General features: G+C 55.6%; 1 protein-coding gene across 1 annotated transcript; it reads left to right on the top strand.

The window, feature by feature from the left end:
• Positions 1-150: 150 nt before the first annotated feature.
• Positions 151-16,442, top strand: PNLDC1 (PARN like ribonuclease domain containing exonuclease 1). Its single transcript, XM_037126164.2, has 19 exons — positions 151-334; positions 739-796; positions 1,139-1,212; positions 3,027-3,066; positions 3,639-3,762; positions 3,935-4,023; positions 5,225-5,325; positions 7,255-7,331; positions 7,504-7,647; positions 8,178-8,247; positions 9,842-9,927; positions 11,099-11,154; positions 11,981-12,045; positions 12,516-12,569; positions 12,745-12,787; positions 14,143-14,242; positions 14,523-14,698; positions 14,832-14,930; positions 16,001-16,442. The coding sequence occupies exons 1-19, from the start codon at positions 259-261 to the stop codon at positions 16,062-16,064; spliced, it is 1,596 nt and encodes a 531-aa protein (XP_036982059.2). The 5' UTR covers positions 151-258; the 3' UTR covers positions 16,065-16,442.
• The last annotated feature ends 739 nt before the right edge of the window (positions 16,443-17,181 follow it).

Here is a 17,181-nt window from a genome sequence, read left to right as displayed (position 1 = left end):
CGTGACTGCCAAGAAACAGCGGCGGAGCAAGGTAAGTGGGCTTTGACTGCAAAGCTGAGTCGACTCTTACCCTAGTCCGCACAACAAACACCGAAGAGCAGACAGGAGGTGTGTGGGTGGCCAGTAGCCCAATCCGAAGGCTCAGATGGGGCGCGGGGGCGGCCCGTTTCCTGCGCGCGGGCCCTTTAAGGCCAGCGGCATGGCGGGAGCGCGTGGCCGCTTTGGGTGACCTCAGCGGAGCTACGTGGCTGCGTGACCATGGACGTGGGCGCCGAGGAGTTTGAGCAGAGCCTCCCTCTGCTGCAGGAGCTTGTCCTGGAGGCGGACTTCGTGGGTAAGGCGCAGGGATCCAGCCTTTTCACAGGGACCTTCTGGGCTAGGAGAGCCGGCGAAGGGTGTGGTGTGAGCGGGAGGGGGCGGGGAGGCGAGGCTGCACTGGCTGGGACAGTTGCTAGGCCTGGGGAGGCTCAAACTGAGAGGTACCTACTAGGCCTGGGCAAGGGCGTGCCAAACAGCAGTTACCCCCTTGGCTCCACAGTGGTCCAGGTGGAGCCGAGCCCAAGGAACTGGCTTATCCTTGCTTTGGCTCCCTCCATTGCCCCTTTTTGAACTCACCTGGCCTGTTGAGCACAAAAGGTGAGCCGAGTAGTCAATATCCCACCTGCAGCATTTAGAGTGTGAAGAGCCGAGGCAGGGGTCTGCACCTGGGGACTCTGGTCTCTTTTGCCTTCCCCGCAGGTCTGGACATAGAGTTCACCGGCCTCCGCACCAACCTGTCCAGGTCTCAGCAGATCAGGTAAAGCTAAAGCTGCCTTGAGCTGAGCGAGAGAGGACCTGGCCTGCAACCCAGGCATGTGCCCTGACTGGGGATCAAACCAGCGGCCCTTTGGTTCGCAGTCCGAGCTCAGTGCCCCTCTGGGTGTCACCCTGGCCACATCCGTGTTGTTTCTCAGCAAGCACCTGTTGGCATTGGGCGGGCAGGACACTACTTTACATGGGGTTCTGGGGACCTGGCCTTGTGCACCGAACGCTAGGAGTGTTCCCCAGCCGGAGCAAGGCCAAACAGTGCAGAGGCGCGGAGGCCAGCACCTTGCTGCGCTGCCATTGCCCAGGGGATGAGACACCCGTGTTTTCACAGCCTTTTCGACTTGCCGTCCGAGTGGTATCTAAAGACCCGTCAGAGTGTTCGGCAGTTTACAATCTGTCAGATTGGTGAGTTTTGATCTTCAAATGTTGGTCACGAATGACACTTTTACTGTCTTTGTGTCTTTTTTTCCCCAAGATTTTATTTATTTATTTATTTTTAGACAGAGGGGAAGGGAGGGAGAAACAGAAGGAGAGAAACATCGATGTGTGGCTGCCTCTCACCTGCCCCTCACTGGGGACCTGGCCTGCGACTCAGGCGTGTTCCCTGACTGGGAATTGAACCAGCAACCCTTTGGTTCGCAGGCCAGCTCTCAGTCCACTGAGCCACACCAGCCAGGGATGTTTCTTACTGATCAAACAGCTTTGACATCTTCCAAAGAACCCAGCTATCATTTTGTATGCTTGTTTGGTTTCTGGCTGCGTTGCGCCTGTCAGACCTAACCCTTTGGAATAAGCAGAAATCAGTTCAGCAGCAGAATTTTCATGCCGAAATACATCAACATTAAGGAGCCTGTACCATCTCTCAAGGAAGCATGTGTAGGATTTTTGTTTAGAGAAAACTTATGCAAACAAGAGCGTCCTGCACACATCTGGTTCCACATCTTGTTGTTTTCTGCATCATTTTGGTTTAGAGATCTCTCCGATCGCAGCACTGCAGACCTCCTGGTATTCCAAACTGGGAATGCGTCTCCAGACTCAGCTTCCTCGTGATGCCTACTTTGGTTACTGTTTGTGATAAAACAAGGCGTGCTCAGTGAATGCACAAACAAGCCAAACAACAAGTCACTGTTTTTCTCTCTCTCCCTCTCTCGCACTCGAAAGTCAATCAATTGAAAACAAACACAAAAAAACAAGGTCACACTGACTCTTAGTATTTGTACTTTTCTGTGCTTTTGTGAGCATGTGTGTTTGGAGCACTTCCAGCAATGGAGTGGCAGCGTTAAAAAGAGTGTGTGTTAAAGCACAGCTCTGTGTCGCCCACCCGCTCCTCCTCCTGCCAGGCATCCGTGCAGTTCAGTGACTCACTGACTGCAGTGAATGTACCTGTTTCCCTCGCTCGCACTGGCTCTTATCATCTTGAACGCTTTTGTCCACCTAGTAGAGGAGAAGTGATGTGATTGTTAAATTGATTCCCATTTTTAACGCAGGGTCAACACACTTTTTCTGCAAAGGGCTATTCAGTAAATGTATTAGGTTGTGCAGACCGTATGGTTTGTTACAACTACTCAAGGTTGCCATTGATAATGGGAAATCAGCCTTAGATAGTATTCAAATGAATGAGCGTGGCTGTAATCCAATAAAACTTTATTTGTAACAACAGGCCTTGACCCATTTTACTGACCCTTGCTTTTCCTGTGAGGGTGGGCATCTGTGGGTGTTGTTCTGTGTCTTTGTTCTTTCCTATTTCTGTTGCGGTTGTGTTACTTAATTTTAAGCCCTCTTTGAGAAGTGTGGGAAATAGATATGTTTCTATTGTTCTCCCCCTACTTGAAAGTCTTTTTCACTTTGTATGTGGTCTTTTTAACAATGCAGACAATTAAATGTTAAAGCAATTAAATGTATAAATTGTCGTGGTTTTAGGTGTTTCCTCTGGTTAGTTTTGAAACTTTAAAAATGTAGACTTAATTTGACTTCTGTTTGAAGAACCATCCAGAATTATATTTTAGTAATTTCAGCATGAGTAAGTTTGACAGCTTGTATTTTGAACCTGTCTCCTCCTCCTCCTCCTCCTCTTTTTCTTTTTTAAAAGAGGTTATCTCCTTCTAAAGCTCGCACAGTTTTCTGAAAGCAAAGTACTGTTCAAAATGTTTCGCTTTAGTGTGGTAGTCAGCCCCCGGTAGCCCTTCTGGGCACTCACCTCCCTGCTGTCATTCCTCTAGGACTGTCCGTGTTTTCCAGCCTTGAAGGGGAGCCAAACAAGTATGTGTAAAGTCCTCCCCAAAACACCCAGCTCCCCCTTACCTGCTCCCCCAGATCTGCTCAGGCTCCAAACCACTTTGGGCCTGGACGCCCCATGTCCTCCGCTTCTGTGCCCTTGCACCTGCTCCCTTCCCTGAAGACTCCAGCTCGTCCTTCCAGTCTCTCAAAGCAACATCATTTCTGGGCGCCCTTCCTGCCCCGTGCCGTGCACCTTACGCACGCCTTTTCCTGTTTCCATTGTCACCTGCATGCCCCTTCACGATAACCACAAACACCGTGTAACACTGGGGGCGATGAAGCTCCCAGCCATCAGCAGGGATGCTGTCCCGGCGTCCCCCGTCAGGCTCAGCCACGAGGGGTAGACCCTGCTCTTTGAGGGCAGGGTATCTGCCTTCTTCACTGACCCCGCCCCCCCCCCCAGGGCCAGACATAGTACTGGAAAGAGCCCACCTTTAAATGCTTCTCAACTCAAAACCTGACGGAAAGAGCCCCCTCTGAAGCCAGCTTTAATTAAAGCCAGAGCTTTAAAAATGCATTTGGCTTTTTCTCCTTATGTTTACTTTTTTCAATAGGTACGTAGCCCATTCATATAACTTCTTTCTCTTCCCTACAACATTTGGGACTTTGGACTCGGAATTCTCTTTCCAGGCTTCTAGTGTTCAGTTTTTGAATCAGTATGGCTTCGACTACAACAAGGTACGGCCCTGCAGGAGGGAGCGGGGAGGCGGGAAGGGGAGCGGACCCAGGCGGTCTCTGCACCCCATTTCCAGCCCCTCACGTCCCCAGGAAACCAGGAAGGTTTTCCTTTCACTCTGTTCCCCAACACAGAGGATGACACTACCAGACTCCTGTCTCTTCTCATCCCTAGTTCCTCAAAAACGGGATCCCCTATATGAATGAAGAGCAGGAGAAGAAGGTCAAACATAGCATCCTGGCCGGGAACTGGAGAGTTCGCAGGTAGAGCCCGTTTCTTGGGGCGCTTGGCGGGTTTCTCCGTGGCTGGCGTTTCTCTGCGTGTCCTGTGGGTGGGCACACGCCCTCCGCTGGCGCCAGGGAGCTTCTGTGGCCTGTGCTGCGCCCATCCTCACTGCTCAGAGCACTGGCGATTCCATTCCCACACCTGGAGTGGAGAGACCTCTCCCTGCGTTGGGTGTGAGGTCAGTGTTGAAAAATGAAGAGAAAACAGAGAAAGAACTACCTCTTAAATGGCTTCTCAAGGCAGTGGGGGCTCCGCTGCAGTGCTGGGGGAGGATGGCTGTGCGGGCGTGGTGCGAGATGGCGCATTGCCCTTCAGTGTGACCTCGGGGGTCCGTCAGGGTGCATCACAGGTGACCCTCAACTTGGAGCCTGCTGTGTTCCCTGAGGGCAGGATTTCTGCCTTTTTCCTTTGACCCCAGTGCCAGAGGTCATACTTGAGCCCCTTCCCTTCCCTTGGAGCTGGGCGGGCAGGGGGAGAGGGTGGTGGGTGGCAGAAGGGGCAGGCCACCGGGTCGCAGGCTGGCCCGGCCTTCAGTTGTCTGCTTTTGAGCAGGTGATTGAAGCTCTTCCTGCCTTCATCGGGAAGCGGGTTAAATGAGACAGATTTCGACTCTGGGATGCTGTGACCATTCTGTCTAGACCATGATCTCATGTGATGGTGGACTTTGTGGTTTTCATACGGAAATGTGGCTTTTTATAAGGGGAAAAACAATTTGAACTTTTAATCTTCTGTTATTTTCAAATGTTGGAGAAAAGTCTTCCGTATCTCAAAATAGCGTCACGTTCTTGTGTGTCTAAGACAGAGACGCTGTACCCGCCGCGCTCCTGCCTTTTCCTTAGCGGACGGTGCCGTCCACCTCCGCACGCGCGCTAGGGAGACAGGCCTTGGAGCAGTGTGGTGTGCCGGCCAGCTGCCCGTGCCTTTTCCTCCGTGCGTCCCCGTGAAGTGGAGAGCAGGGCATGTTCTCCTGTGACTGTGTGGGAGAGGACAGGCCAAGTGCTCGTCTCCCCATGGCGGGACGAGACTCGGAAAATAAACAGTCTTTTTTGGGCGCCTTTCCCTGCCAGGGTCACGTGTTAAGCCCGGAGGCCACAGAAGCCGCTCCCATGTTGACATCTGTTGCCTCTGGGCTCTGGTGGCCTTTCTGCAATGTGTCCGCTGTCCTGTGCCCATTCACAGTTCTTTGGATAAGGACCAAATCAAGGCAGTGATTGACGAGGTGACGCGGTGGCTGTCCCTGGCAGAGGAAGGCGACTGCATGACTCTCCCTGGCATCACTGGTAGGCAGGCGGCTGCCCTCCCCACTCCCTGCCCCCACCCGCAGCCCACAGACATCCTTCTGCTCATTGTCACATACCCTCTGCTCCCTTGGGTCACTTGCCCCACCGACGTGTGGTCCTTGGGGTGAGACGCAGCGCTGACCGCAGTTTGGAAGTCGAAGACAGTTTGACCTATTCTGAACTTTAAGGTCGAGGAAGTGAGGGTCCCTTTGGAGCCACCCTTTCACCCCAATCCCGGTGCCCTGTGCACTTGTAGTTGCCTTCCATTAATCCCCGAATTTTCCCCCCACGGAGCGATGCAGAGTCACGATGCAGGACCGAGCGCTAGATTAGTGAGTGGTCCCCAAGCCAGGTCTGTGGACCCCAGGGGCCTCTGAGACCTTTGCTAAGGGGACCGTGAGGTCAAAAGTATCGTCAAAATGTCACCTGGCCAGCACTTGCCGTTGTCATTGTGCCATTTGCGCTGATGGTATCGGAGCCCAGGTGGGTGAACCTGTCGGCACCTGGGCACAGACTGAGGCGTAGCATCGACCTGCTGGTGGGCAGTGCGTTCTGTTAAAAAAGAGGTTCAGTTTAACTTCACAACTCCCTTGGTAGAGAGGTAATAATTCTTTTTTTGTCAAAGATTTTATTTCTTTCTTTTTAGGGAGGGGGAAGGGAGGGAGAAAGAGAGGGGGAGAAACACCACCGAGTTGCCTCTCGCGCGCCCCCAACCAGGGACCTGGCCTGCACGCTAGACCTGTGCCCTGACCGGGAATCGAACCGCAGCCACACCGGTCAGCGAAAGAAGTAATACTTTTATTAAATCTCGACCTTGGCTCATCTTTTAAAACATTCTGTGTGTCAGCACGAGCACGTGAGGAAGGAAGTGTGCGTGACACACCGCGGCTGCGTGCCAGAGCGCCGTGGCTGTCTGGAAGGAAAGCCCTTGTGTAAGTTTTTGACTTGAGAGTGGAATTAGCTGCCTTGTCCTCCCCGCCCCAGGTGGCATTATTTTTACTTAAAGGAATTTACTGTGGTTATTTTGACTTGGGTATTTTCATTCACCTTCTCAAATGAAAGAAGCAAGTCTGTTTCTTCAAGGAGCATGACTCGCAGTATTTGCTAGTGATGCAGCTGGAGCTTATAATCAGAAACGGGAGTTTCAGCCCTGGTGGGGTGACTCCGTTGGAGCAGTGCCCCGCACACCAGAAAGGTTGCAGATTCGATCCCTGTCAGCACGCAGAGCTAGGTGGTGGGTCCGATCCCCAGTAGGGGTATGTACAGGAGGCAACCGATCGGCGTTTCTCTCTCTCCCCCCCCTCCAAAATCCATAAAACGTATCCTTGGATGAGGATTAAAAATCAGACAAACTGGGATTTGGGGAAACTTGAGCCTGCCACCATGAGCACGCCAGCTCCCCAGTCCCGAGACCTTTCTGACGAGGTCACAGGCCACGTTCACACGTGTCTCTGGTTGCCGCACTAGGGTGAAAGGTGTGCACACCAGCAGGTCTGAGTAGCGCAGCACACTGGTGTTTTCCACATGGCCCACGCGGGCAAGAGGAGAACGGGCTTACTGTTTTAAAGGAAAACTGTGCCATCTTGAATTTAAGGTATAGCTTTAATTCCTAACACGGTGGCAATCCACATCTATAATTGACACATAGGAAGACTCTTTGGGGTCCTCAGTGGAAGGGTGGCCAGCCCAGGGACACACCTGCAGACCGCTGCCCTGGACCGCTGCCTCGGACCGCTCCCTAGCACGCTGCAGCAGGCTGGGCCGGCCCTGCCACGTGCATGCAGCGCTTTGGCACACCTGAGCGCTGCTTTGCCATCAGATCCTCCCCTCAGCGGCTGTCTGTCTCCCTCCAGCCTCTCTAGAGGGCAGGGCGACCGCCAGCCCAGAGTCGGTAGGGATGTGTGTGAGCCTTGTGACCCCTTGCTGCAGGCTTCCAGGCCTTCACGGTCCAGCTGGTGCTGAGGCAGGCCCTCCCAGGCATCTGGACAGTCCAGAAGGACCAGGGGGTGAGTTCTCCCTGCCGTGGGGCGGCCTGGCTGCTCCACTCTCTCTCTACTGTGGCCATACCTGGTCCCTGGGAAACGTGTCTCTCTCTCCCCCGCCCCTCCCAAGATGAAGAACCAGTTCTTTGGCATCATTGACAGGAGTCAGGGAACTCGTCCCTGCTTTTCATTTCAGGTGACAGTGAAGAAAGTGAGCAAGCAGCATCACTGGTATCTTGGGAGCACCTCCTGTGATCGAGAGAGCCGTTGGAAGGAGAAGCTGCTGCTCTCCGCGAGGGGTTTTTCCGTGTTTTTCCAGATGCTGGTGGAAGCCCAGAAGGTAGGAAAGACAGCTGCTTTCTTGGTCTGTGACAGTCTTTTGCGTTTCTGGCTGTCGCACAGGTGGGACCCCCAACAGTAAAATAGGGTTTCTTGAGAGACGTGATTCCTTGTTGATAAATGGCTTTATGGGTCTAACTTGCCCTCACCGAATCACGACATTGATTTGAGGAAAGACTGCCTGTATGAATTCATTGCTATTCCTTTGCTCCTTTCAGGCACACAGGTACTGTGGTACTGATCGACCTAAAAGTACTTGGGGAACTGACGTTTATCTGTTTCACAGTTTGGATTTCCAGTGTGGCCCTGGCCTCATGTCCTCCCTACTCAGTGCTCTTCTTCTTTTCAGGGATTTAAGCAATCGGACTACTTTTCCCCGGGGGTAGGAGGTGGGAGGGGATGGAATGACCGGGTGGCCACAGCCTCAGTGGGTTCTAAAGCTACACCCTCTGCAAGAGACTATTAGTCTGTGGTGTGTTTTTATTGTGCTTCAAGTTGCACTCCCCTCACCTGTCAATTTCCTCCGAGCAGCCCTTAGTGGGGCACAACATGCTGATGGACCTGCTGCACCTCCACGAGAAGTTCTTCAGACCCCTCCCAGGTAGGGGCACGCCCGTCACTCTCCTGCCTTCGATGTCAGTTTGCCACCTGGAAAGAGCCAGGCCCAGCATCCTGCTCCAGGAGGAGCCAGCCGAACGACTGTGCAGAGCTCAGGCCCTGGGTGCTGTTTACCGTCTGCCCCCCGCCCCCACCTGGGGGACCAGGGCGCTTTCTCATGGGGAAAAGCCTGCGTTCGAATTGACACTCCTACCCCGAGACAGAGGGGGTACAGTGTCATTGTAGGAAGGTCAGAAATGGGTGACGAGCCACCCGTGATCTCAGCTCTGGTCCCCACACTTGCCTTTCCTCTGTTGTGAGTTCTTACGCATCTGATCACACTGCATATTTGATTTTACGTTTGGGTTTCTTTTTCTCATACTGAAAGCATTAACTGTGTCATTAACGCGATGAATGTGATTTTAATGGCTGGGTGGCCCTGTCTTACGGCCGTAGCATACTGTCCCACCACGGTAGTGCCGTGCCGCCGTTAGGAACCCAGGCCCAAGTCCTCCCGCCCCCTCATTCTGTGCGTGTTCTCAAGCGAGTCACATCGACACACCTGTTCTCGGTCTCCGTGCCCATATCATAGGGTTGTTTGGGATCAACTGAATAAAATATACCCAGGGCACTCGTCTAGAGTGACAGGGAGGGGTGGCCCTGGAGACGAATGGACAGAGCACCTCAGTTCGAGGATATTGAGAGAATTGGAGAATGAGGGGCAAAGTTAATAAGCACACACTCAAAAACTAAGCAAACAACAAAATGAAAGTACTGGGAGAATATGAGCTGCAAGAAAGGAAGGCACTGGAGACTCAGTCCCACATGGCCCTCGTGCCCAGCGTGCGGGCGGCTATGGGGACGGGTGCTGCTGGCTCTCATACCTGGCATGCGGGCGGCTGTGGGGACAGGTGTAAGGACAGGTGCTGGCCCTCCTGCCCGGTGTGCGGGCGGCTGTGGGGCAGGGCTGGGGCCAAGAGGCAGGTGGCCACTATTTAAATACCTGAAGCTGGGAGACCGCCAGCCAGCACCGTCTGCTGCCTGGAGGTGGGGGTGCCACTAAGGGGAAAGGGGAGCCCGCAGCCGCGTTTGGGGAGTGGAGACTGGCAGGCAGGCAGAAGAACACACGTGGCGGGGTGTTCTGGTTGGTTGGTATGTGCAGTGAACCCCACGCAGGTGTACTTTTGATGGACAAGCCCATTGATAGCTAAAAATTCTGACCGGGCACTTGACCTTCACTATGATGCTTTTAGTTGTTTTTTCCTCAGAACGGTCATTTACTAACCGTGGTTTCGTGTCTGATTCCCACTAACACCTCTTTCTCCTTTCTCCATTGGCTAGAACTTGGCAAACTACGTTAGGCAGTGTTAGCAATACCAGTATGCGGAACTGGACGGAAAACCACGTGGCTTTTTGTACCAGAAATGGTGGTGGCAGGCTGGGCTGAGGTGTGGGAAGCCTTGGTGTTTCGGAGTGAGGTTGTTTTCAGTTCCTAGTTTGTTTCATTTATTAACCAGCTGGTGGCAAACTCGGCGGAGAACTTTCCTTCCCACCGTACCGACAAACTCACTCGGGACTTTCTCGGTCTTGCCCTGCAGAGAGCTACCATCAGTTTAAGCTGAATATCCACCGCCTGTTTCCCGTCCTCATCGACACTAAAAATGTGACAAAGGACCTGTGGAAGGTAAGGAGCGTCAGTGCTTCCGGGGAAGGGGCGCGACGTCCCGGGAAGGCGGCCTCCTGTCTTCTTAAAAATCGTTTCTCGAACCCTTGTCGAGTCTCATATTTACAACCAGTATTGGTTTCCTTTTCTGTTGTTGCTTCTCTGGGTCATTTTAGCTCACACATAATTTTTTTTTCCTCCCCTCATTCAAGTTCACGCGCTTATTTAGATGGGGCCACAGAACCTGTTCTAGAGCTTGATACATACCTAGTATTTGCAACACACTTAAAGGGCATCAGGATCGGGGGCGGGGCTCGCACATGGCAGAGAGTTGAAAACGTCTCTACTGAGCCACAAGGCCCCGGGTCTTCAACCCGTACAGCCCATTAAAGTCACCTGGGGAGCTAAACCCTGGCACCTGGGCCCTAGTGCCTGCCTCTCTGGGGCGGGATTGCCGAAGCCCCAGGCGACTCCTCCTGTGCTTGCAGGGGAAGCACCCAGCTGACTTAAATGTTGCTTAGATGTTAAACTGAGGAACAGGGAAAGAGGCTTGGGATCCGGGTTTTCGAGCCTCAGACTGACCACTCAAGGTTAATGACCTGGTCAGGGTGCCTCAGAGACGAGACTGGGGGTTGGTGCATCTTCGCCCGGAGATGCACCCCTTGTACTTTGCGTGTTTCTAGTTCTGGCGGTGTTCGGTGAGACCGCTCTCCTGCATGGACCTGAGTCCTGGGGACAAAGGGGCGGGGTGTGGGGCCGGTCTCCGGGCACCTATGGTGCCCCTTTCCACACAAGACGAGACGGACTCTAGGTTGCGGGTACCTGGCCTTGCCCAAGGCCCTCTGGTCCTTAGAGTTCCTGGTGTCCCACATACGTGTCCTCGGCCAGGTCTGAGGCCCCAGAGGCCCATGTGTCCAGAACCCCTGAGCCCTCGCCTTTGAAGGAAGAGAGTCTGAGCTGTGTTTGTGGCAGCTTAGGTTGCGGGGTCCCTTACAGGAGCCCCATCTGAGGACAGTAGGTACCGTGGCATCCTAAATAAGGAATGAGGACTGGTACATTTGGAGAGAAGGAGGCGGCTGTGGGAGTTCACATTTTTCAGGTCTTTTTAATGGCCCTTTGGTGATACCCGAAGCAGATAATAAACAAAAGCACAAATCTTTAATTCTCCCTGATTTGTTTTCCATAATTGTAGGAACTCAATTTCCCGAGGGTTTCGAATCTTTCCGAAGTTTATGAAGTCCTGAACAGGTAAGGAAGCCTTCGTTTGGAGCTGGGGTCCTCAGGCGGGCGAATCTGCTCCCCGGACACATTGGCAATGTCTCCACCTTTACAACTGGGGGTTCCACTGATGTCCAGTGAGCAGAGGCCAGGACGCCCGGGACAGCCCCCAACACAGAGTTCTCCGGCCCAAAACATCACAGGTGCTTCAGCTGAGAAACTTCTAGAGGGGTGGGGACCGGCTAAAAATACCTGCCACTGTGTAATGATGCAGTACTTTCTGCCCACCAGGATTTTATTTCCCTCTTGACCTGTTTCTGGGTCCTGGAGTGATGCGTTCCATGAGAGCAGGGTGGCTTTGTTTTGGTGTTTTTTTGAACCTGGATGTTTCTCTCGGGCCTAATGCCATGCACGGAGTAGTAGGCGTTCATTAAACAGTGCGTGAATGAGTGACACCCATGCTTAGCGGAGCCCCTGACCTTGGCCGTGCGCCATTCATGCCCAGGTGCTGCACAAGCAGGATGCAGGTGTGATCATGTCTCTGTGTGTCCCTCAGACCACTGGATAGCCGGCCTTCAGGGCAGAGCTGGCGCTGAGCTCACATTGGTGCTCGGGCTGCATGTCTGCTGGACACTCAGAGCCACCGGTTCAGCCTGGTACCCGCTGGTCTCTTTCGCCTGCCCTGTTGCCTAGTTACCCAGGCCCTATTTGCCCAGGCCCTAGTTCGCTGCCTTTTTTTCCCCTTTAAAGATGTCCCAGTACTAAGAACATTTTTATTTATATTAAGACAGTGAGGGGAGAACTCGAGAGACTATTTTTAGTGAATAGTCTTCATCCTGTGTCCCTTCTCTAACAGTGACTTGAATCCTACCAAGAATTCTGGGCCAGTGATCATTCATGCCAGCGAGTGTGGGAAATATGGTGGGTACCCTCAAGGGCGTGCCCTGCAGGGCAAGAGCCAAGGCTGGGTCTGCCTGGGGCGGCAGGGGGGAGCACAGGACATTGGGGCAGCCCCCCCACCAGTCTCCTGTGCTGTGCTCCCTGTCACCCCCTTGCTGGAAAGGCACCATCCTAGAGGTTCTGGAGGGTCCTGGCTGAGGTGGGGGGCATCGGCTCCCCTTTGCCGTGGTGGGTGGGCTGTGGGGAAGCTCTCAGCTCTGTGCTTCTTCCCCCTGGGGGTGCTCATGCCACGTGGGGGGGACCGGGTGAGGATGGCTGTGGGTGGGGGAAGATGCACGTGTCTTTGGAGGGAGGACAGTTGGAGGTCCTGTGTGCCGGCCAGTGCGGGACGGGGATGCCAGGGCAGAGATGCTGGGCAGGGCAGAGGTGCTGTCCCCAGGTGTGTTCTGACCTGTTTGCCGCTCGCTCTCCTGCTCTGGACGACGCCTCAGCAGAGACAAAGTGCCCGCACGAGGCAGCCTACGACGCCTTCCTCTGCGGCTCAGGTGAGAGAGGGCGTCCTTTCACAAGGAGGCTCGGGTCTCCTTTGTGGTGACCCCCGCCGCCCGCTCACTTCCCGGGAAGGCGGGCGTCATGGAAGTGGCGTGTGCCTTCGTGTGCCTTCCGGAGGCGGCCAGGTCGAGCCCGGATGCCTGTCACACCTCTGGCTTCTCTCCCCAGTCCTCTTGAAAGTGGCGCACCTGCTCCTGTGGAGAGCACACAGGTGAGTGGCCCTTCCTTTCGTCCTGCGACCACCCTCCCCGTCAGCCAAGACCTCTGGCCCCCTTGGCTGTCCCAGAGAAGGGGGGACGCAGAATGTCACTGTGTGATGAAGTCCCTGGCTGAGTCGCAGCTTCCTGCCCAGGGCGGCCTCGCCCCCTTTCCCACCCCTGTGCCAGTCCTGCTCTCCTGGCCCCTGTCTTGGGGTCGGGCCGAGGGGTCATTCTGCTTCAGTGCTTCCCAGCCTGCTGTGCTGGCTTTGTCTGTCACCACGATCCTCGTAACCATGTCACTCCGAGTGAGGCAGGAGGACAAAGTGCTCAGTGAAGGACACCTCGGGGTCCACACAGGCCAGCGGGCAGGTGGTGGGCAGTGACTTGGAATCAGGCGCACAGTGTGGGGGGATTCTTAAAGCCCCAGGTTGGAATCGGGCACACGTCCCCCACACTGGGCATGAGAGGACGCTGGGCAGCGTCCTCTTGGACGTCCGTGTGCAGCCCTGGGCTCAGAGACGCCAGCTCCCACCCTTGGTGACACGTTTGTTGAGCGGAACTCCGCAGGCCGGGTGAAGGAGCCAGCCGGGGCGGAGACGTGGAAACAGTTCTGGGCTGCAGTCTCCTAGGTTGGGCTTGGCCCGTGCTTATCCATCAGGGTGGCAGGTGCGGTGTCCAGAAGTGGTCTGTGGCCCATTGACCTGAGGCTAATGACTCAAAGGACAGGCCTGCGCCCCGTCTCCCGTTTTTCTGGGCTTTGGTGGCATCTGAGGGCCCACTGGGAGGCTCTTGTGCCAACCAGTGCAGGCCACTGCCAAGAGCAGCAGAGTCCCCTTGTGCCCAGTGCCGGGGCCGTACAGCCTTTCCTTCCTCTCCTGCTCATGACCTCCACCCTGGCAGGTTTAGAGGTTCCTCGGAGGCCCAGGCCCACCTGGGACCACAGCTCGTGCCCCTTCCCGGCCTGCGCTTGGTCAGGTGGCAGAACAAGGCATTGCAGGAGGGACAGCCATTTGGAGTTGAGGGTGATGCCACATCAAGGGATGATAAAGTGGCCTGTCCCCTGCACAGTGGCCTCTCACTGCTTCTCTGAGCCCAGTGCTCACATGTGTCAGCCGAGGGATTGACATCGAACTGTCACCAACAGATGGTGACCACCTGGAGGCTGTGTTCCGGTGTGGGCCCTGGGGGACATCTCTGAGCTTGGCGGTGGGGGAAGTGCACGGGCCTGCACCTGGGGGCTGTGGGGGAGGAAGGCGGGGTGCCTGGGGCAGCCTTGCCCTGTGGGTCCACAGAGCCGCAGCCTCGGCCCAGGACGTGTGTGTGGCTGCGTGTGCTCAAGTGCTCTGGGTTCTCTCCGCCTGTGCAGTGCCGGCCCCATGCCTGAGCCCTCCTTCGCCCTGTACCTCGACGCGCTGGCCCCCTACCTGAACCAGGTGAACCTGATCCGTGCCGGGGTCCCAAAGATCGTGAGTAGCCTCTGTTCCGCTGTTGCCCTGTTCAGAGGCTGTGCTGGGCCCAGCCTTGTTCTCTGGGACATCCTGGGGGCGCTCGTAGAACAACTGAAATCTAAACTGGTCATTTTTTCTTGTCTTCCTGCCAAAACCAGCGTGGACCCACTCCTCCCTCTGTCTCCCACCCCCACCCCAGACGGAGCCTTTCCCACCTTCTCTCTCAGGATTTTCCAGCTGGGTAGGTCGTGGGCAGGAGCAGTGTGAGTCTTCTTCTGTTCTTCTCCTTGTCTTCCAGAACTTTTCTGGCCCCGATTGTCCCAGCGTCCGACCCCCCATCCTCATCCTCACCGTCAGCAGGTGGCCTGGGGTCAGCGAGGAGCAAGTCTACCGAGAGTTCCAGAGTCTCTGCAAGTTTGACGTCCGGCGACTCACACGGAACCAGTTCCTGCTCCTGACCAATAAGTTCAAGGAGTAGGTGCCCCGGGTGCCAGCTGTCCCGTCCCCCCGCCGTCCCCTCTCCTTGCCCGCAGCCGCTCGGACCTGCTTGGACTTTCGGGTGTGCGGCACGCCTGGGCCCCCGGCCTGAGCACACTTCCTTTGGCAGTGCCCGGAGCGTCCTCAAGGAGCACAGGGGCCACCCGACCCTGCAGGTCGCCCTCTATCGGCACTGGAGACACTCACCGGACATCAACTGCCTGCTGCAGTGAGTGGCTGAGGCTGGGGCTGCGGGTCGCCTGGTCTGAGGTCCTGCTCTGGTCTCAGTGGGGCTCAGCTCGGTTGCTGGCGTGCTGCTGGTGTGCTTGGCATGTGTGGCGAATGAACGTCACTCAGTGACATTCACTGGGCATCTGCTGTGTGGGACACGGTCATAGGTTCTAGGGCCTCGTCGGTGACGACAGTGGACTCCCACTGTCACGGAGCTCACGCTGCAGTGGGGGTGGCCACAAGCCAACGAGCGAACTGCATGCCTGAGTAGATGACAGGTGCTTAGTGAACACCAGAGCAGTTCGGAAGGTGGGGCTGGAGGGGTGGCGGGGGTTGGGGGGCTGCTGTTGAAGGAGAAGATGGGAGGTCCTGTGTCCACGCAGAGCGGGTGACAGGGTGGAGGCCCTCAGTGGGAGTGCAGGGTATGCCAGGGGCAGTGAGGAGGCCATAGCCTAGGAACTAGTAAGGAGCTGAGGCTAGAGACGTCTGTGGGGTGGGAGGGGCGAGGACTGGGGGAGAAGCTGTGGCTCTTGGAGGCTCTTGACAGAGGAGTGATGTGTGGCTCTGTGTTGAGACAGACCATGGACACCAGGCAGGTGAGGAAGTCAGAAGCCTAACTGTGCCCAGTCATAGTTCGGTTGTGGCTTGGACTGGCTGGTGGCATAGGGGGGTCAGTGAAGGAGGGATCGCTGGCAGAGCGGACAGAGTCAGGTGCAAACCCCGAGGTTTTGGCTGGAGCGTCGAGAAAGATGGAGTTGCTGGTAAGGTGCTTTAGAGGCTCCGTCTGGCGGGTTCGGAGCCGGGCCTGCAGAAGCAGTGCTGTTGGAGAGAAGCCCATGGCCCCCAGGCAGTGCTGCTTCCTGCGTCAGCCTCTGATGTCAGGCACTGGGAAACGTGACTGGTCAGTGTCCCAGAGCCGTGCTGACCTTGAGAGGCAGAAGTTCACCGCCGGCGCCAGGACAGCCGTGGGAGGAAAAATAACATTTGCGTGAACTGAGCCGAGAAGCGAGGGCGCGAGCCTGTGCGTCAGAGCCCTGCACTGACCCCTGCCGTGTGGCTGTCTTGCAGAGTCTGTGGCATCATGACCACCTGGGCCCTGCTCGCGTTTTTCCTGGGAAGACCCAGCCCCTGACTCTGTGCAGCCACCTGCGGTTCTGCCTCCACGCCGGTCTGAGACGGCCAGCCCGGGTTTCGTTCTCGGGCCCCGTGTTCTGTTTGCAGATGGACCTGCCTGGTCCTTGCAAGGAATTTTGTCGCCGTTTCAACCAGAAAGTCTGTAACTACTATCAGTGATAAAGAAATCCGTGGGCGGCTCTCCCTCCCAGGAGCATGCCTGTGAAATCCCCCTCCCTTCTTACCCCGGCAAGCTGCTGCTACCCCCCTCTGTCTGTCTGTCCCTCTCTCCACCCCATCCCAGTCTCTCCCCGAAGCCCCAAGGCCCCCTCTGTTGCCTCTGTAACTCATTTCCTGAGCCCATCTCTTCTACAGCTCACTTCTGCCTCTGCGACTTTCTGAATAAACTTTCTTGTATTAAAAAAAGAAACCCTTGGATCTGGTACCTTTGTGGCCAAAACTTTTCTTTCAGTCAGTGACTGGAGAGAAGTCATCACCTCTGGGGCTTAGGTGTTTCAGCGCTTCTTGTGAGCAGGCAGGTGGCGTAGGAGCTGGACGCCAAAGGGAGGGTGGACTGTGTTCTTCCTGGGGGCGGAGTCCACGACCTGCGACTGGTGAGGGGAGAAAGGGAAGCCGGACGTCCATGCGCATGGGCGATGCTTTTGAGATGGATTCTACACCATCAAGTGCTGGTATTTACTTTAGAAACAACAGAGCAGAGGTATAATCAAATATTAGCTTACCATGGTATAAGATCTTAATTTCATCTACGTAATTGGTTATAAGCATCTAAGCCATCCTAAATGTCTGGTGTAGCTAAGGAGGGTAAAGCAAACAAGGCAGGAAATAAACAGGGGCGGGCGAGCCTCGCCCCGAGTCTCTCCGGGGTTTTCAGGCTGCCGCTTCTTCCGACTCCTCTCTGTGACGTGGCTGCTGTGGGGGCAGGGCCGATGTGCCCACTGGTCTGGGCAGAAGGGTGTCCCCGGTCCCTGGGAGGGTGGGGGACTGGCAGGGGACCACCAGCACCATGTGTCATGTCTGCCTGAAGGCCCAAAGGCCCCACCTCCACTCCTGCAGGAGGCAGGGTGGCCCACCTTGGGGGTCGCCAGTCTCTTGTTTTAAACCAGATACTCTGC

Source organism: Artibeus jamaicensis, unplaced genomic scaffold, assembly GCF_021234435.1.
Source record: "Artibeus jamaicensis isolate MK-2021 breed Jamaican fruit bat unplaced genomic scaffold, CSHL_Jam_final contig_497, whole genome shotgun sequence".
NCBI lineage: Eukaryota > Metazoa > Chordata > Mammalia > Chiroptera > Phyllostomidae > Artibeus > Artibeus jamaicensis.
The sequence above is the reverse complement of the archived record's forward strand: the minus strand, read 5'-3'. Positions and strand labels throughout refer to the sequence as shown.